The following is a 14,206-nucleotide window of genomic DNA, read 5'->3' as shown; positions in this document are numbered from 1 at the left end:
ATATTAGAAAACTAGGCATTTTTGCTCTATGTCTTTCTAGCGTCTTTGGAGTAGTACCGAATGAGGATATCCGCTATGTCTACGTATTTGATTGTATAATGAGTAGGACTATATGTAGATACCACTTGTGGGTACTACCACTAGTTTCTTGTCTGTCTATGAAAGGACAATGAAATGGTATGTAATGATCTATTCTGCCTTAAGATGAATATATATATTGGCGCTCGATTTGGGTGAATTCAAAAAAAGAAAGAAAGAGAGTTTATAGTGTGAAGAGAAAATTATGTTCAATTGTAACCAAAAAAAGAAAAAGAAAAAGAAAAATTATGTTCAATGAGACAGTCGAACCATCTAATTTCTTTTACGTTTGAAGCCCATTTCTTTTACTGAAAAAAAACAAAATAAGGGAACACTGAAAAAACCATATTTGGGCCTATAATGGGCTGGCCGGCCTTTTCTTTAGTTCTTAGTCAGAGCGATGGGAGAAGAGAGGGAGGGACAGTAGACAGAGATGATGCTGATGAAGAGTGGTGGCGGCGCGGCCATGGCTGTCCCTTGCAGACCGCCCATGTGCTCCGCCATGGCTTCCAATATCAATTCAGAAAACCTACGTGCCCAACTGGGTCACCTCCATTCTGAGGCTGAGACCACCAGAGACAAAGGTATATATACAACCAAACTATATATATTTATGCACTCTGTTTCATACTAGTTTATTGATGAAGATCATTACAAGTTCTTGTCTTTTTTCATTAGAGTATCTGCTTATTGCAACCTTATTGTTTATGTTGAGTTAAGTTTCAGTTGTTGGTTCCTTTCTCTTTTTTGGTTCCAATGTGCTTTTGGTCTAGGCTTGACCTCACTGTTGGTTAAGTTTGACATACTATATATCATAACTATGTGAATTTATAATAGTGTAGTTGAGAGGATTTTAAGAATAGTTCATGGTTGTTGGCTTAGCTAACAATGCAAGATTGAGGCTTCTGCGACTGTCAGAGGCAGCTGAGAAGCTTAGACGGCAAGCAGCAATCAATGTCCAGTCTGGGAGGGAAGACGATGCTAGGGAAATGCTCTATCAGAAGAAGAAGGTCATGCAGGCATTGGAGAAGTCAAAGAAACGCATCGAATTGCTTGATGAGCTTTCCGTGAAGCTTAATGAGGTAAACTAGCTGTTTTGACCATGAAAGGATTTGCTTGTGCTAAGAAACGAGATAAACTTATTGTGTTCTATGTATCAGTTAAGTTAGAAATTAATAATCATGTATGTTTCAGTTGATAAGCTTGGCCGTTACTGAAATTATGGTCGTTCTTATCCAATTGAAAAAGGATATTAACGTGGGTCTGTTCTTTGCCATTTTTTAAGATCCTAGATATAATTATGATTTTTTTCAGCAAAATTGTAATCAAAACTTAATTGTCATTACCTTAGGATTTTAGGAGGCACCCATATGGATTAAGAAATATAGATGATGAAGCTGTGCATTGTGAAGTTGCTTTACTTTTATGGCAGACCACATCTATTAAGCGTAAAGCCTTATGCTTTTGGCAAAGGAAAAAAGGCCGAAGTCCTCTAGGGTTGCAATCTGTTAGCTGTTGGGTGGTATACATGGAAAGAAATCGAAGGATCTTTGAAGTGTATAGTGGTGCACTTTATGGGTCCAGACATCTTTATGGAAGGGGTTTGGGAGAGAGCTAGGTTCCAGACATCTTTATGGGTCTCTTCCTGGGAATTCTAAAGATTGCACTTTTTCATCTATTGATTTAAATTGGAAGGCAGTTGTAATTTAAGGGGTCATACTTTGATTAGGCTGCTTAGTGGCAGTTGATCTTTCTTGTTTGCTGCTCTATCTGTCTTCTCTAGTTTCCTCTTCTGTGGACTCCTTGTCCACTTTGTCGTATATGCTAATATGTTATTTGTGACTTTATCAATAAAAGCTGTTTCTTCTCAGAAAGAAGAAAAAAAGAATGATGAAGGAGTTTGGGATGATTCTTTTTCATTACCGTAAGGAAACTAGTTTGCAGTCCCGTGGTGGAATAGGTAGAGAGGAGATTAGAAGGATGGGGTTAAACTTTACTATTTAAATAATCTGTCAATTTTTGTGGTTAAAAGGATTGAAAGTGTAAGGAGGAAATTTTTGTGGGAAGAAGTGAGGGAAGAAAAGACCATTTAGTCAAGTGGGATGTTGTTTTGCAAGCTATGGAAAAGGGGGTATAAGGTGTGGGAAGTTTGTTAAAGAAGAACAAAGCTCACTTGGAATCGGCTAGAGACGGAGTCCCTCTGGTATACTGTTGTCAAAAGCAAGTAAGAACTATAGGTGGGAATGGGTGGGGTTCCAGCATTGTGACAATTGTATTCTCTATAAGACAAACTTGAATCAATTAATGGATAACCCTTCTCTCCCTTTTTCCGATCCTTTCTTGCAATATGGAAGTCTAAGTTTCTGAGGTACCGAGTGCTAGCTTGGGTTATAGCTTATGGGAGGATGAATACTTGTGATTTGGTTCACAGGCGACGGCCATCTTGGTTCCTCTCCCTGATTGGTGTGTGATCTGTAAAAAGGCAGATGAAACAGCAGACCTTATGCTCCTTTTCCCCATCACAATATGGTGGCAGTTAGTCATAGAGGCTAATATAAGATGGGATATACCAGCTTCTTGCAGGGCCTTGTGCGAGAGTTATGAGTTCTATGAAGGAAGAAGAAAGGAATGGTGTTGGGAGGTTGTTGCATGATGACAATCTCCTGGATAGTAGCTAAGGGGATAGATCACTTTGGGATAGAGTTTCATACAGCGATCATTCTTTCAGAACCTTACCTACATAGCCATTCTTGCAGATCTGGGCGTTGCGTGGTTGTTTTGCAAGATCTCGCTTTCGGTTCGTAGAGTGGATCAAACAAACATGTGTTCAGCTTGATTCGTTGGTGCTGTCACTTCGTCCTCTTATGATTTGAAACTAGATTCCGCCTACACAAACAACGTAGTTGTTGCTTGGTGAGTCCCTTCGTTTGCTTTGCGTGCTCCTTCGGTTTTCTAGTAGTAAGATTGGTTTCAAGATTAAATCAGTGGTCAGCGGTCAGCCTACTTAGTTTCGCTTTGGGCATGAGTTTATCCCGAGTCTAGAAATATTTCTTTGTATGCTACATTGTTGGACTGCAGGGTTGTTGTCTCTTAGTACTCTTATATAATTTTCTCATTTTAGGCGCTTTCTTTAGCTGTCGTTAATGACTGTCAGTTGATCTGCAAACACCATAGTAGCATATTTACATGTTATGCTCATCTGGGGATCTACATAACAAGTTCTTCTGTTGTAGGTGCAAAAGGGTTTTTGAAACCTTTGGCTCACATGCAAAGAAAAATGAAATAAGTTGCCACATAACTAATTGTATTACTATCTACCATTTGCATTAGCTTTTTATGGTCCGAGTGGTCTCTTATATGCAACCAACTTGGATTTATTCAAAGAGCTATTAATGTTGTATTTCCTACCGACTGATGTGGTCAGGTATAGTCCAGTTGGTAGCCACACGGCCACACCCCTCTTCTTTATGAAGGAGGCCTTCCCAAAATGTATGATGTCATACATTCATACATTATCATAAAGCATTCTAGCTACTGTTAACATGCTCTGTTATTTTATTTCTTAATATTCTCATATTCCAATTTTTTGATCTTTTACTGTATTATGTTCAGTCTATTATATGATCAGAGGAAGACTAATTTGGTTTCAGGCAATTTCTGTAAAAGAGAGGCAGCTAATTGGAAATGTCGCTTTGGATCTTGAAGTTGTCAGACAAGATGCTTTCAGTCCAGTTCGAATTGTATCCCCAACACCTGAAGATGCACAAGATTTGGATGAGGTCGAAGAACTTGTCCCCAAGGGTTCGAAGCTTACTGATGACCAAGAAAACTTGTTCCTTACGGAGAATCAAGCAAGCTTACCTGTTGAGCCAGAAGGAGACAATGTTCGAAAACCTTTAAAGACAGGAGTTTGGAATGAAGATGACATAATTAGTAGCTTACAGGGAATAACCTCTTTTGAGAATTTCTTGGAGCATCTGGACAATAAACTTAACAAAATTGAAGCAGAACTTGTCACTGTATTAAGGATCTCAACCTTGGTAGTGGACAACCACGAGAAGGCAAAAATTTCAAGGTGCAACAGATAATGGAACTTATTGAGAGTGTAGGTGGCATTAGACAGAGGTATAATTTTAACTGTCCTCTGTACTCCTATCATAGAATCTGTGCCTTTTAGTGCCTATTGTTGGCTCATCCGTACCCTGGGTAATTTCATTTGCTAAACCATGATCCTTGTCGTTCAGAATTTCAAGTATCAAGCTGGCAGATGTCGAGGTCAGATAAAGTTTCAGTTCATTCAAGCTCTATTATCTGGTATGGATTGTGTTTATTCATTAGAAGTTACCACCCGCAACTCTGTTTTCATGAGAATTGTTGAACTAGATATTAAAGATTAGATATGTTACACCTGCATAGTTTAAATGGTACAAAACTTTTCAATCCCTGGTGTTTGAATCATACTTCTTAGAACTCTATTGGAAGTTACAGCATGAAAACTTGTGAGGACAGTGTCTATATGACATATGCTTCTTTGCTCCGTATCCATCAATTTCAGAGTTAGGGACTGCGGGTTGAGGAAGTTCAATTGCCCTCCTAAATGCTGAATTTTTAAGCCTTCTCAAGCTCTGAAACGTAAACTTGATAATTGATAGTATAATCAGGAACAGTTTATTGTTTATTGGATTCTCCAAACACTTGATAGGAAAATCTCAATGAGTTGAACAGAGAATGGCTGTTTTTTTTTTTTTTTTTAAATTACAGTCCCGCATCAATAGCGAAGACCTGAGCACCTCTACATTTTTATGAATGTATTTTGGGTGAACATCTTTAGGTTTGGCCCTACAGTTGAAAGCAACAAGATTTATTTCCGAGGCCACTTAAGCTTGAAGACTGCCAGTAAATTTTCTTTTTTCTTCTATTTTGTTAAAGTCTGTGCTCTTGAATATGCAAACTTTGTGATTAGTGATGTGTATCAAACAAAGGCAATATTGATAACCTTTTGTTACAGTAAATAAAAGTATTTATGAACGGATTATTAATTTTTATTTTTATTTGTCTGTTTTTTCTTTTCAAGCCCTATCAATTTGTGGATATAAGTAGGTTGTGTATGTGTTCCATACAATATGGCAATGCATGTTCTTTAAGGTGGAGGGAGAAAATATATAACTCTGTCGTTAGTACTGTTGTAGATTCAAAAATTGATCTACATTTTTGGAAGTCTCTTCTTCTTTTGGACTGTTTTTGGAGATCTCTTTAGCATATACATCTATGTACTTAGGTGCTAATTGAAGGATGATTACAGATGATTACAGCAAATGAGCAAGTTGCAATGAGATGAAATAAATAAAGCGCCCATTTCTTATTCAGGAGCAATAGTATGAACAAAAGAATTGAATTCTGCTCAATCAAATTCATGTTGTATGTGCCTGTAGTGAAATATATATATATATATATATATATATTTTCACTCTCAGATTTTGCTGCTATTAATTGGTGTAGCAAGATCTGAGATGCCTTGGTATTTCCATCGAGTACGTCATGATGGGATCAGTCAGTTATCACCTTCCATTAGGTCAACAAGAGTAATCTTGCCATCATTGCTATGCCCCAAAGAATCAAATTGTTTGCAAATCAGTAGGATGTCCTTATCAGCTACCATCCCCATCTCCTTGAGCTTGTACAAGACGAACTCTGATTTGCTGAAAAACAGAGTTCATATAAGCAGAGAGTAAAGCTAGAAGATTCTCAAATGCATATCGGAATGGGAATACATATCAAAATTGGTTATATATCCATATACAGAAAGTTAAGGGTACCTGATACATCCATCGTTATCCAGGTCTGCTGCCAGTAAATCCCTTAGGGTGACCTCCTTTTGAAGAACCCATTTCGCAATTTTGCGATTTCTCTTGTCGATTCTCATCTCTGTCAGGTACAAAAATGCCCGCGCGACGGCGAATGTGCTGACTAATAACCAGACTACTGCAAAACATCTTCCTCCAATGGTATTGAAAGCATAATCCCCATAACCTACTGTTGTCACTGATGTAACAGATAGGTAAAAACTATCAACCCAGCTGTAGCCCTCTGCATAATGAGCTACTATTGTGCCTATAGCTATACAACAAAAAACTACTGTCAAGGCCAAGCATACCTTGATCCTTATTCTCATCCTCCCCTTCTCTTTATCAATGAAATACGCCTGAACCATTGTATTGAACTTATTCTCATCCACCGTGCTCAACAAAACCGATTCTTGCCTGTCACAGATGTAGGTCACCAACCCATGTAGCAGAATATCAATGAAACCAAAACCAACCAAGATGAAGAAACAAGTGAAGAGTTTGGTAAATGTTGTGTCCGGGACAATGTCACCATATCCAATGGTGCACAGCGTGACAACAATAAAGTACATGGCGTCCACTGGCTTGTATGTGACAACATCCCCTGAGATACCACCGCTGGTCAAGTAGACCACAACGCCAATTATGATATACACAATGACACCGATGAAGGCTTGCCTAACAATGTTAGGGGTTGATTTAGGGGCAGGTCTGGGATCCAAAGAATCTGGAATCGTCTCCTTAAAGTCGGTGAACACTGATGGAGCTGAGTGTGATCGACGTTTGAGCCTCCTTTTCCTGCTTTTGTTCAAGTTGGCAATGAGATTTACATAGGAAGAAGAATTTGGTGTTATGGGAACAACAACATCACCAGCACTTGTGATTAGCTGAGTACTTGAGAGGCGGCGTGCAGGGCCAAGATCAAGGAAACTTGAGTGAAATAAGTCTCTTGATGATTTTCTTGGTGCTGCCCTGCTAGTCCCTTCTTCACCAGCTGCCTCTGCTGCAAGCTTGGAAAGAAAAGGCTGATCATCCATGGTGAGTCTGCATATATTGTATGATATTTAGGATTCAAAGTCTACCTTACTATTATTGAGCTGTTGTGTTTCTTACTTTCTTTCAAGGATAGAAAAGGAGTTCCAACTACAAGTCAATCCATGGAAGAGTAGTTTTGTTGGGTGCTAGTTTTAGGTTGTTTTAAACTGCAGCTAACTTATTTATGAAGATTTGTCAACCTGCTGTCTTATTTAAAGTGGGGTGGACTTAGAACATTACTACTTACTTAGCTAAACCCCATCCTCTGTAATTTTCGATTCCAACTTACCGCTAGAGTTGGGAAAAAATAAAAATAAATAAAACACTTCTCATCTTCCTTTGATCCTTTCCCTTCACCCTTCAGGAGTTCAGGGTTAGCTACTGAATATAACCATAGTCCATTATCTTAAATCCTTTTAAATCTGCCATGACAACACAAACAAAACTCATGTAGTGTCAGATTCATCCCAATCAACAACTCACCATGTCTGACTGATATTCAGTATTACTATATTCATGAACTTTCTGTTTCTTTTATTTGTTATCTAAGTTTCTCTTTATTATGTGTTCCTTTTGCTTTGCATATGATTCAAGTGCAGTTCATAACTATATATATATATATTTCTTCTGTCAGTTCTATTTGTTTATTATTCTGATGAAAAGGCTCGTCATCCAGTTCTCATTGAGTACTGTTAAGTTCTATATCTCATTTTCATAGCTAGTGACGCCAGACTGCAAGCCCTCATATCATGTCTTGTAGTTAAACTCACTATTTTTTATGATTTTGGTCGTATTGAATAATAACGTTGCTTTTTTGACCAAACAAAATCTTACAATATTAACAGACAGAAACACTTTTTTGACCATTTCATAGCTTCTTCCTTGCACATTTTCACTATCTGCCAAAGTTTTTTGTTACTTTAGAAATGACAAGTGCCAATGACTAGAACAACACGTGGAAGTTATGGATCCGAATATACAGACGGATGAGGATAAGTGGGGCTGGGAATTTTTTTTTTTTTTTGAATGACAAGTGCATAGCCTGGATGAATAAAACAGACATCTGCCCATTTTTTCTTGTTAGTATAGAATGACAAGTGACTAGAAAAACACTTTGGAGGTTATGGAAACGAATATAACAGACATATGAGGAGGGTGGGGATGAATAATTTTTTTTTTTTTTTTTTAAATGACAAGTCCATAGCCTAGTAGTCCACTTGCATGGATTAAAAATTTCAAAGGGGTTCATCAACAATATGGGAGTAGCTAATCCCGGCCCTCAACTATAACCATCACCCAGAAACCTTGTGTTGACGGATATAAGTACCACATTAGAAACTCGATCATCTTTGTTCAGCCAGAATTTGGTCCGGCAAATTAACCTTACAAATTAGGAGGGAGATTTTTTTTTTCTTTCCCTTCTTTTAATCAACACAGAACACCCCAAAAATAAAGATGCAAGGTGAAGCAAAGCCCAAAGATGAGTACTCGAGACCAACAAAGATATACAAAGATGAATATTCAACAAAAATAACTCCATATTATTAGGTCAGCTGATGACAACAAAACTCTCACCCTCTGGTAGTCTACTTGCATGAATGAAAAGGTTCATCAATCTCGCACAAGGTCCATCCATAAACTGTTTGCGTCACAGAGAACACTTGATTACTATTACAAACTTTAAAAGCAAACAAAAAAAGAACCATTTGTATTACCATTTGCAAATGCACTTGCTGCATATAGAAAGCCTATCCAATAACTTGAATCTTAGTAGTTCAACTGATGAGAACATAACCTGCACCGTTGGGGAGTCGAGCTGCAGCAGTTGGGTTGGTTCTGGGAACGGTTTTTCGTACTTGTGCATGAGACACTGCGTCCTGCTGAAACAACTTAACCAGCTCTTGGAGCTCTAGTTTTCTAATTTCAACATCCTCTTCAACAATAGGTTTCTTTAACCCGAGGTAAACCAATCCAATTCCAATTAGTACAACCCCCAAGAAGACCAGAACGGCAGAAAATAGGCCAAATGCATATGGTGTTCCTGAAGCTCCGGGTATTCCATCAACATTGATCCCAAAAAGTCCAGTAATGATAGAAAGGACAAGGCCACAACCTCCAAAAACTCCCAAATTATGTTGCACTGTTAGGCTTCTGTCCTGAAATTATAGTAGCATGTGAGAATCCATTAAGTCCAACAATTACATCAGGGCATCAAAAGTCCACACTAGTTGAGAAGTAAACTATAAACTACTTAAAGAAAGTTAATTTGAAGCTAAACTTAGAATAAATCATACAGACTAAAATAAACTCCTCATACACCTAAGAAAGGATAAATTCGCAGTTTTTGCGTTTATGGCATACGCTCAAGTCCAACTCATTACAAACAATGTCAACACATAAAAAGAAGTTACTTAAGGGGTTGGGACTCACTTAACTTTGTGATACTAAGCCAAATTCATGAATAAGTACATCCAAGTACAAAGCACCATAAGAACATGTCTGTGTCCTTCACATTGGAATAAATGCAATTCACAAATGTATTTCAAGCTCATTGTATTTGGAGCTTTTATATGTATCTACTGTTCAATTTACTATGTGTTGTCACTTGTGCCCCCCAAAATTTCTAGTGCAGTAGTTTGGGTTGTGACTTGTGAATGATTCATGTATCAATGGCACTATGCAAGGGCACTTTTGCAAGCTTTAAAAGAAAAGCACAAGTTTTTGTGATTTTCTGCTCGTGTTTGAAGCATGGGGTTGTTTTGGACTGATCGACACCTTTTGTATCATTCTAGAGGACGGTCAGATGCCAGAACCTGTCTTATTTTTTTTCTGGGAGTGATCTTAGAAGCCTAATGGTGTGAAGACTTAATATGGACTTATCAATGTTTATTGAGAGTCACGAAAACTAAGTTGCCTTCTAACAGAATAACAAATATGATTCATAGTACTGATTAAAAGGTTGTTTGGCTAATGAGTATCCCTACTTGCATATGGAATAAGAATAAGATTGGCCTAAATGTAATAGGATCGGGGAACTTTTATGGGAGGCACCTGATCCTCAATGCCTATATTTGGACATTGATCCCTTCTTTAGCAATCACGAACAAGCATTCAAGTTCTCTGCCCCATTATTGAGATTGCATACATCGATTGCTCAGAGGAAAAGATCAAGAATGCAGTGTTTTGAGAATTTGACTCTGTATTCAAACCTGTAACCATGCACGAACAGTGCTCTGCATCACATCTTGAATAGTAAACAAGCGACCACGAACTGCTTCTTGCTCTTCTATCATCTCTCTTGTACTCTTATTTATTCGTTCTAGCAACTGCCTTGTGGCATCCCCTCTCAAGTGCTGAAGAATCTCAAACACAATTTCTTCTCTTGCATGTAACGACCACTTCACTCTTATAACCTTGAGGGTGAAAATAAAGAAATCAAGTTCACGTCAGATTCAAATTTTTGAAAGTTACATCGACCAAAGAAACACTTTTATGTTGTTGACAATTTAAAAGAGGGTGTGTAAATGAAGATTGTAATCAGACTAGAGAAATTTGAGTAAGAACTAGACATCACAGTAGCAAACCAGACGTACATAAATAAAAACTCCTCTTAAAAAGGCAAAAGGTAAAACGAAGAAACACAGAAATCAACAAGTCTTGACAAACTAATAAGATTGAAGCATATACCTCTTGACACACACAAATGTGTGAAAGTTTGATAATAGACAAAGATGCAACAAGAACATAGCTACAGTCCAACTTATGCTATGCAGTAAGATGAGGATTGGTTTAAATAATTCAAAAGAGTAAAGACTAGTTTCTCACACTACAAAAGATAAAAATTGCAAAGAAAAATGAAGCCACATACCTGGGTTGATAACCTTCGGATTTCTTGGTTCAATATTATACTGAACAGATGCATATCTTCATGGGTTCTCCTATTCATAAGTGAAAATAATTTGTTGTGTATGTAATACATTGAAAACAGTAGACAATTCCAATGTGAAACTTTCTGTTTAATGTGATGAAACAGTCCAGCGTGCATTGCAGCACCTGTTCATAAACTTCAGTTCAAGTTCATCTGCCTCCCCAAATATGGATTTGCGAAATAACCTGAAAGTAATAGAAAGTAAACATTGGATTACATAAAACACTACCATATGTGCTTGCATATTAAGATGAACTTTGCAAATAATAATAACAGAAGATGAAATGCTTGATCATCTTTTGACTACTCTCCCTCAAGTAGACTGGAAGCATTAACCGGAGGCAGCTAATTGGACTAATAGAAGTACTAAAGAATATGCACAAGGTAGATTATCAGGAGGAAAAATAACCTATCATCCCAACATGCAAGCTGGCAGGCTAAATGTGCTATGACTTCATGAATAGTTCATGGATCGTAATGCCCTCAGCAGCAAGCAGCTCCTGCAGAAAAAATTTGTGGAGCGAATAAATTAAGCAGGCAAAAAGAAAAATCCGAAAGTTTGTGAGTAAATGGTTCCTTGAATGTAAGCAAACCTGGACTTCTGCTATTCCCAACACATTAATGTTTTGGGCAGAACTTTTAACATGCAATGCTGATACTAGAAAATTCTGTGCCTGCCATGATCGAAGAACAATGGGAATGTCATCTTCATCAGCATATGGATCACCTGCTGACTGGCCGAGGAGCTCAAATAATAGTCCACTAGCAACCCTTACAGGAACCTGGTCAAATAACAGAAAATTACTTGCATTTACAAAACGATGCAATATGTACATGTGAAACAGATGGTATAATGACATCCAAGAGACAATGTAATTACTCAAACACATACACAACAAAAAAATTTATGATATGATTTGTAAGAACATAATTAAAAAATTAGAAGGAAGTCACTGAAATGATCCCTGTAGAATGAGTGCTCAGAAGAGAAAGTAGATGTTATTCAAGCTTTCACATAATCAGATAACAAGCATGTGCAGAGTATGTCCTACGAGCACCTTCCAAAGTAATCAAGAATGTTAATTACAGACGTCCACATGATTGGAAATATTTATGACTGCTTAAGTGCACTATAGTGCATACTAGACATCAGTGATGAAGGTTTCAGCATGCAATGTATGTTGTGCCCAGGTGTTTCTCTTTTCCCTTTTTCCTAGGTTAACATTTAAATCAGCTTCTGATGTAACATGCAAATATATAACAATTCCTGTCATCAATTGCTCATTGAACTCCATGCAATTTCAGACTGAATAAAAATTGCTTCATTTTGAATGAACGTGATTCAACAGAAACCTAACAGTTGTCCTGTCCCTTATATATATGAACCATGCAAATTTAAACCTCAGTACTAACTTTTCTGTGTCAAAGTTACAGACACAGATTATGGCCCAATTCATGGCATTTCAGATGTGTTAGGATGCTAGTATAACTTGTTTCAGTATTAATCTAAAAGTTAACTGTCTTAAGGTTAGGAGTATCCTTTCATAACATGTCAACCAAGGCAAAAATGGTTCCTTTTTAAAGAAGGTGTCAGTTTTAGATTTTTCACTACACAAGTGTTTTACCTCATACAGAAGGTGCCTCATTTGATCACTTATCAGCCTACTTTCATCTCACAAAGCAATACTGACAGCAGGATGCAGCCATTGAGCAGTTCTCAGCCATGAATTGACGCATGGATGACCAGCAGCTACGTGACACCACCAAGTCGGCCCTACTGGCCGTTCCCAGTAAGGAGCTGCCACATCTGCTACAGAAACATCATCTACGTCGATTGCAAACTCCATTTTCTGCGAGTCCCAGCCATCATCAACTTGCACTGTCTGGACCAGTTCAGAAATCCTATCCCAGCCAATTGGTACCCAACAACTTTTGGGAAGATCTTCTCTCCCACATAAACGGCATGAGTGAGAATCCTGGTTGCAGTTACGGCCTTCTTCCTTAACATTCCGACCAACTCCTGACTCTCTTTTTGGTGAGGATTCACATGAGTTGTTTACATTCTTTCTTGAGTGGTGGGATTTATTCAGCTCACATGACGAAACTTGCTTGTTTGCCGCATTTTTGACAACAAATTGTGCTGACAGGACCTTTTTATGCCCTCGAACAAATTCGAATGCACAAATGAGTCCATCAGTCCAAAGACCACTAACTGGACTGACATCACTACTATTAGAATGGCGTTTCTGATCCTCTAGCTTATTCATCATGTTATTTCTCACAGGGGTTGTCATCACTCAAACTGCTTTTATCTATGCACATTAAAAGAAAGCCTATAAGCAAAGAACCTCAACATTCACACTCTTCTGAGAGCAAATTAAAGCAATCACAACATAAATTGACATCACAACCATTAGACATATATCAACAGATTTGCATAAACTCTGATATCAATTTCACAACCAACAATAACTTCTATTTTTCTGCTGAAACACAAACTGATATCCACCACCAAACCCCAAAGCTAAATTTTAGCTCTAAATCCATTGCAACTTTCCATTTTTCCTCAATGTTCAGAGCGCATGAGAAAAATCCAAATATATAATCAAGGCTAGCATACAAGAACAACAGTCCCAGCAGAGAAACAAAACTGAGTGAGAGCATATGTCATTACAATTTCTAATTTTTCTTGCTTCAAAGAAAAGTTCAAATCTTTTGCTGTTATATACTTCGGCCCCTGAAAAGAACCTTTCACGTAAAACTATACTCAAGCATGAATTCCAATAACATACTAAAGACTTAAAACAAGATTAAAACTTTAACATAAACAGAACATATTATGAGATCATAAACAGGCAAACTTGTCAAACCAACGTTACCAAATGTCTGCTGAGACAATAAGGTAAAAAGAAACTATACCCAATACAATGAAACTCAAAAACATGCAAAACTTACCAGAGATAAGGTTGACGAATCTGAGAGGCCAAAGAGGAAAGAGGGCGGGTGTTCTTGCAGCGGTCGGAAATATTGGGGAAGTTGAGTGTTGAGCGGTTAACATGGGCACGTGGAGAGCTTTGCAGTGAGGCTGCATGAGTATTTGGAGTTTCTGGGTTTGCCACACAGTGTGTGTGTCACTGAAGAGTTTGGGGGTACTTGTTTTCTATTCTGGTCAAAGCTGCACACTCTGGCAATTGGAATTAATTTCCTTTGTTTTATTGGCTTAATTGGTATTGAATTATTGATCACATTTTGTTTGACTCACATTAATGGCTTTCTTCCATAGAGTGATTTCAGCTTTTCCTTTGACCCGGCCCGTAACGAT

General features: G+C 37.8%; 2 protein-coding genes and 1 pseudogene across 2 annotated transcripts; 1 reads left to right on the top strand and 2 right to left on the bottom strand.

Annotated features, from left to right (window-relative positions):
• The first annotated feature begins 466 nt into the window (after positions 1-466).
• LOC112190584 lies at positions 467-5,131 on the top strand. The gene is given in 6 exon segments (XM_024330030.2): positions 467-662; positions 961-1,160; positions 3,729-4,137; positions 4,140-4,203; positions 4,323-4,392; positions 4,910-5,131. Coding segments are annotated over 5 exon segments (864 nt in total). The 5' UTR covers positions 467-511; the 3' UTR covers positions 4,363-4,392; positions 4,910-5,131.
• Positions 5,132-5,413: 282 nt separating this feature from the next.
• On the bottom strand, positions 5,414-7,124 carry LOC112187920 (two-pore potassium channel 3). Its single transcript, XM_024326887.2, has 2 exons — positions 5,895-7,124; positions 5,414-5,777 (listed from the first exon to the last, which is right to left on the bottom strand). Exons 1-2 carry the CDS (start codon positions 6,956-6,958, stop codon positions 5,630-5,632), a joined length of 1,212 nt encoding a protein of 403 aa, XP_024182655.1. The 5' UTR covers positions 6,959-7,124; the 3' UTR covers positions 5,414-5,629.
• Positions 7,125-8,581: 1,457 nt separating this feature from the next.
• LOC112190367 lies at positions 8,582-13,995 on the bottom strand (annotated as a pseudogene).
• Between the last annotated feature and the right edge of the window lie 211 nt (positions 13,996-14,206).

This window comes from Rosa chinensis, chromosome 2, assembly GCF_002994745.2.
Source record: "Rosa chinensis cultivar Old Blush chromosome 2, RchiOBHm-V2, whole genome shotgun sequence".
Classification (NCBI taxonomy): Eukaryota; Viridiplantae; Streptophyta; class Magnoliopsida; order Rosales; family Rosaceae; genus Rosa; species Rosa chinensis.
This window is presented reverse-complemented; position numbering and strand designations above follow the sequence as displayed.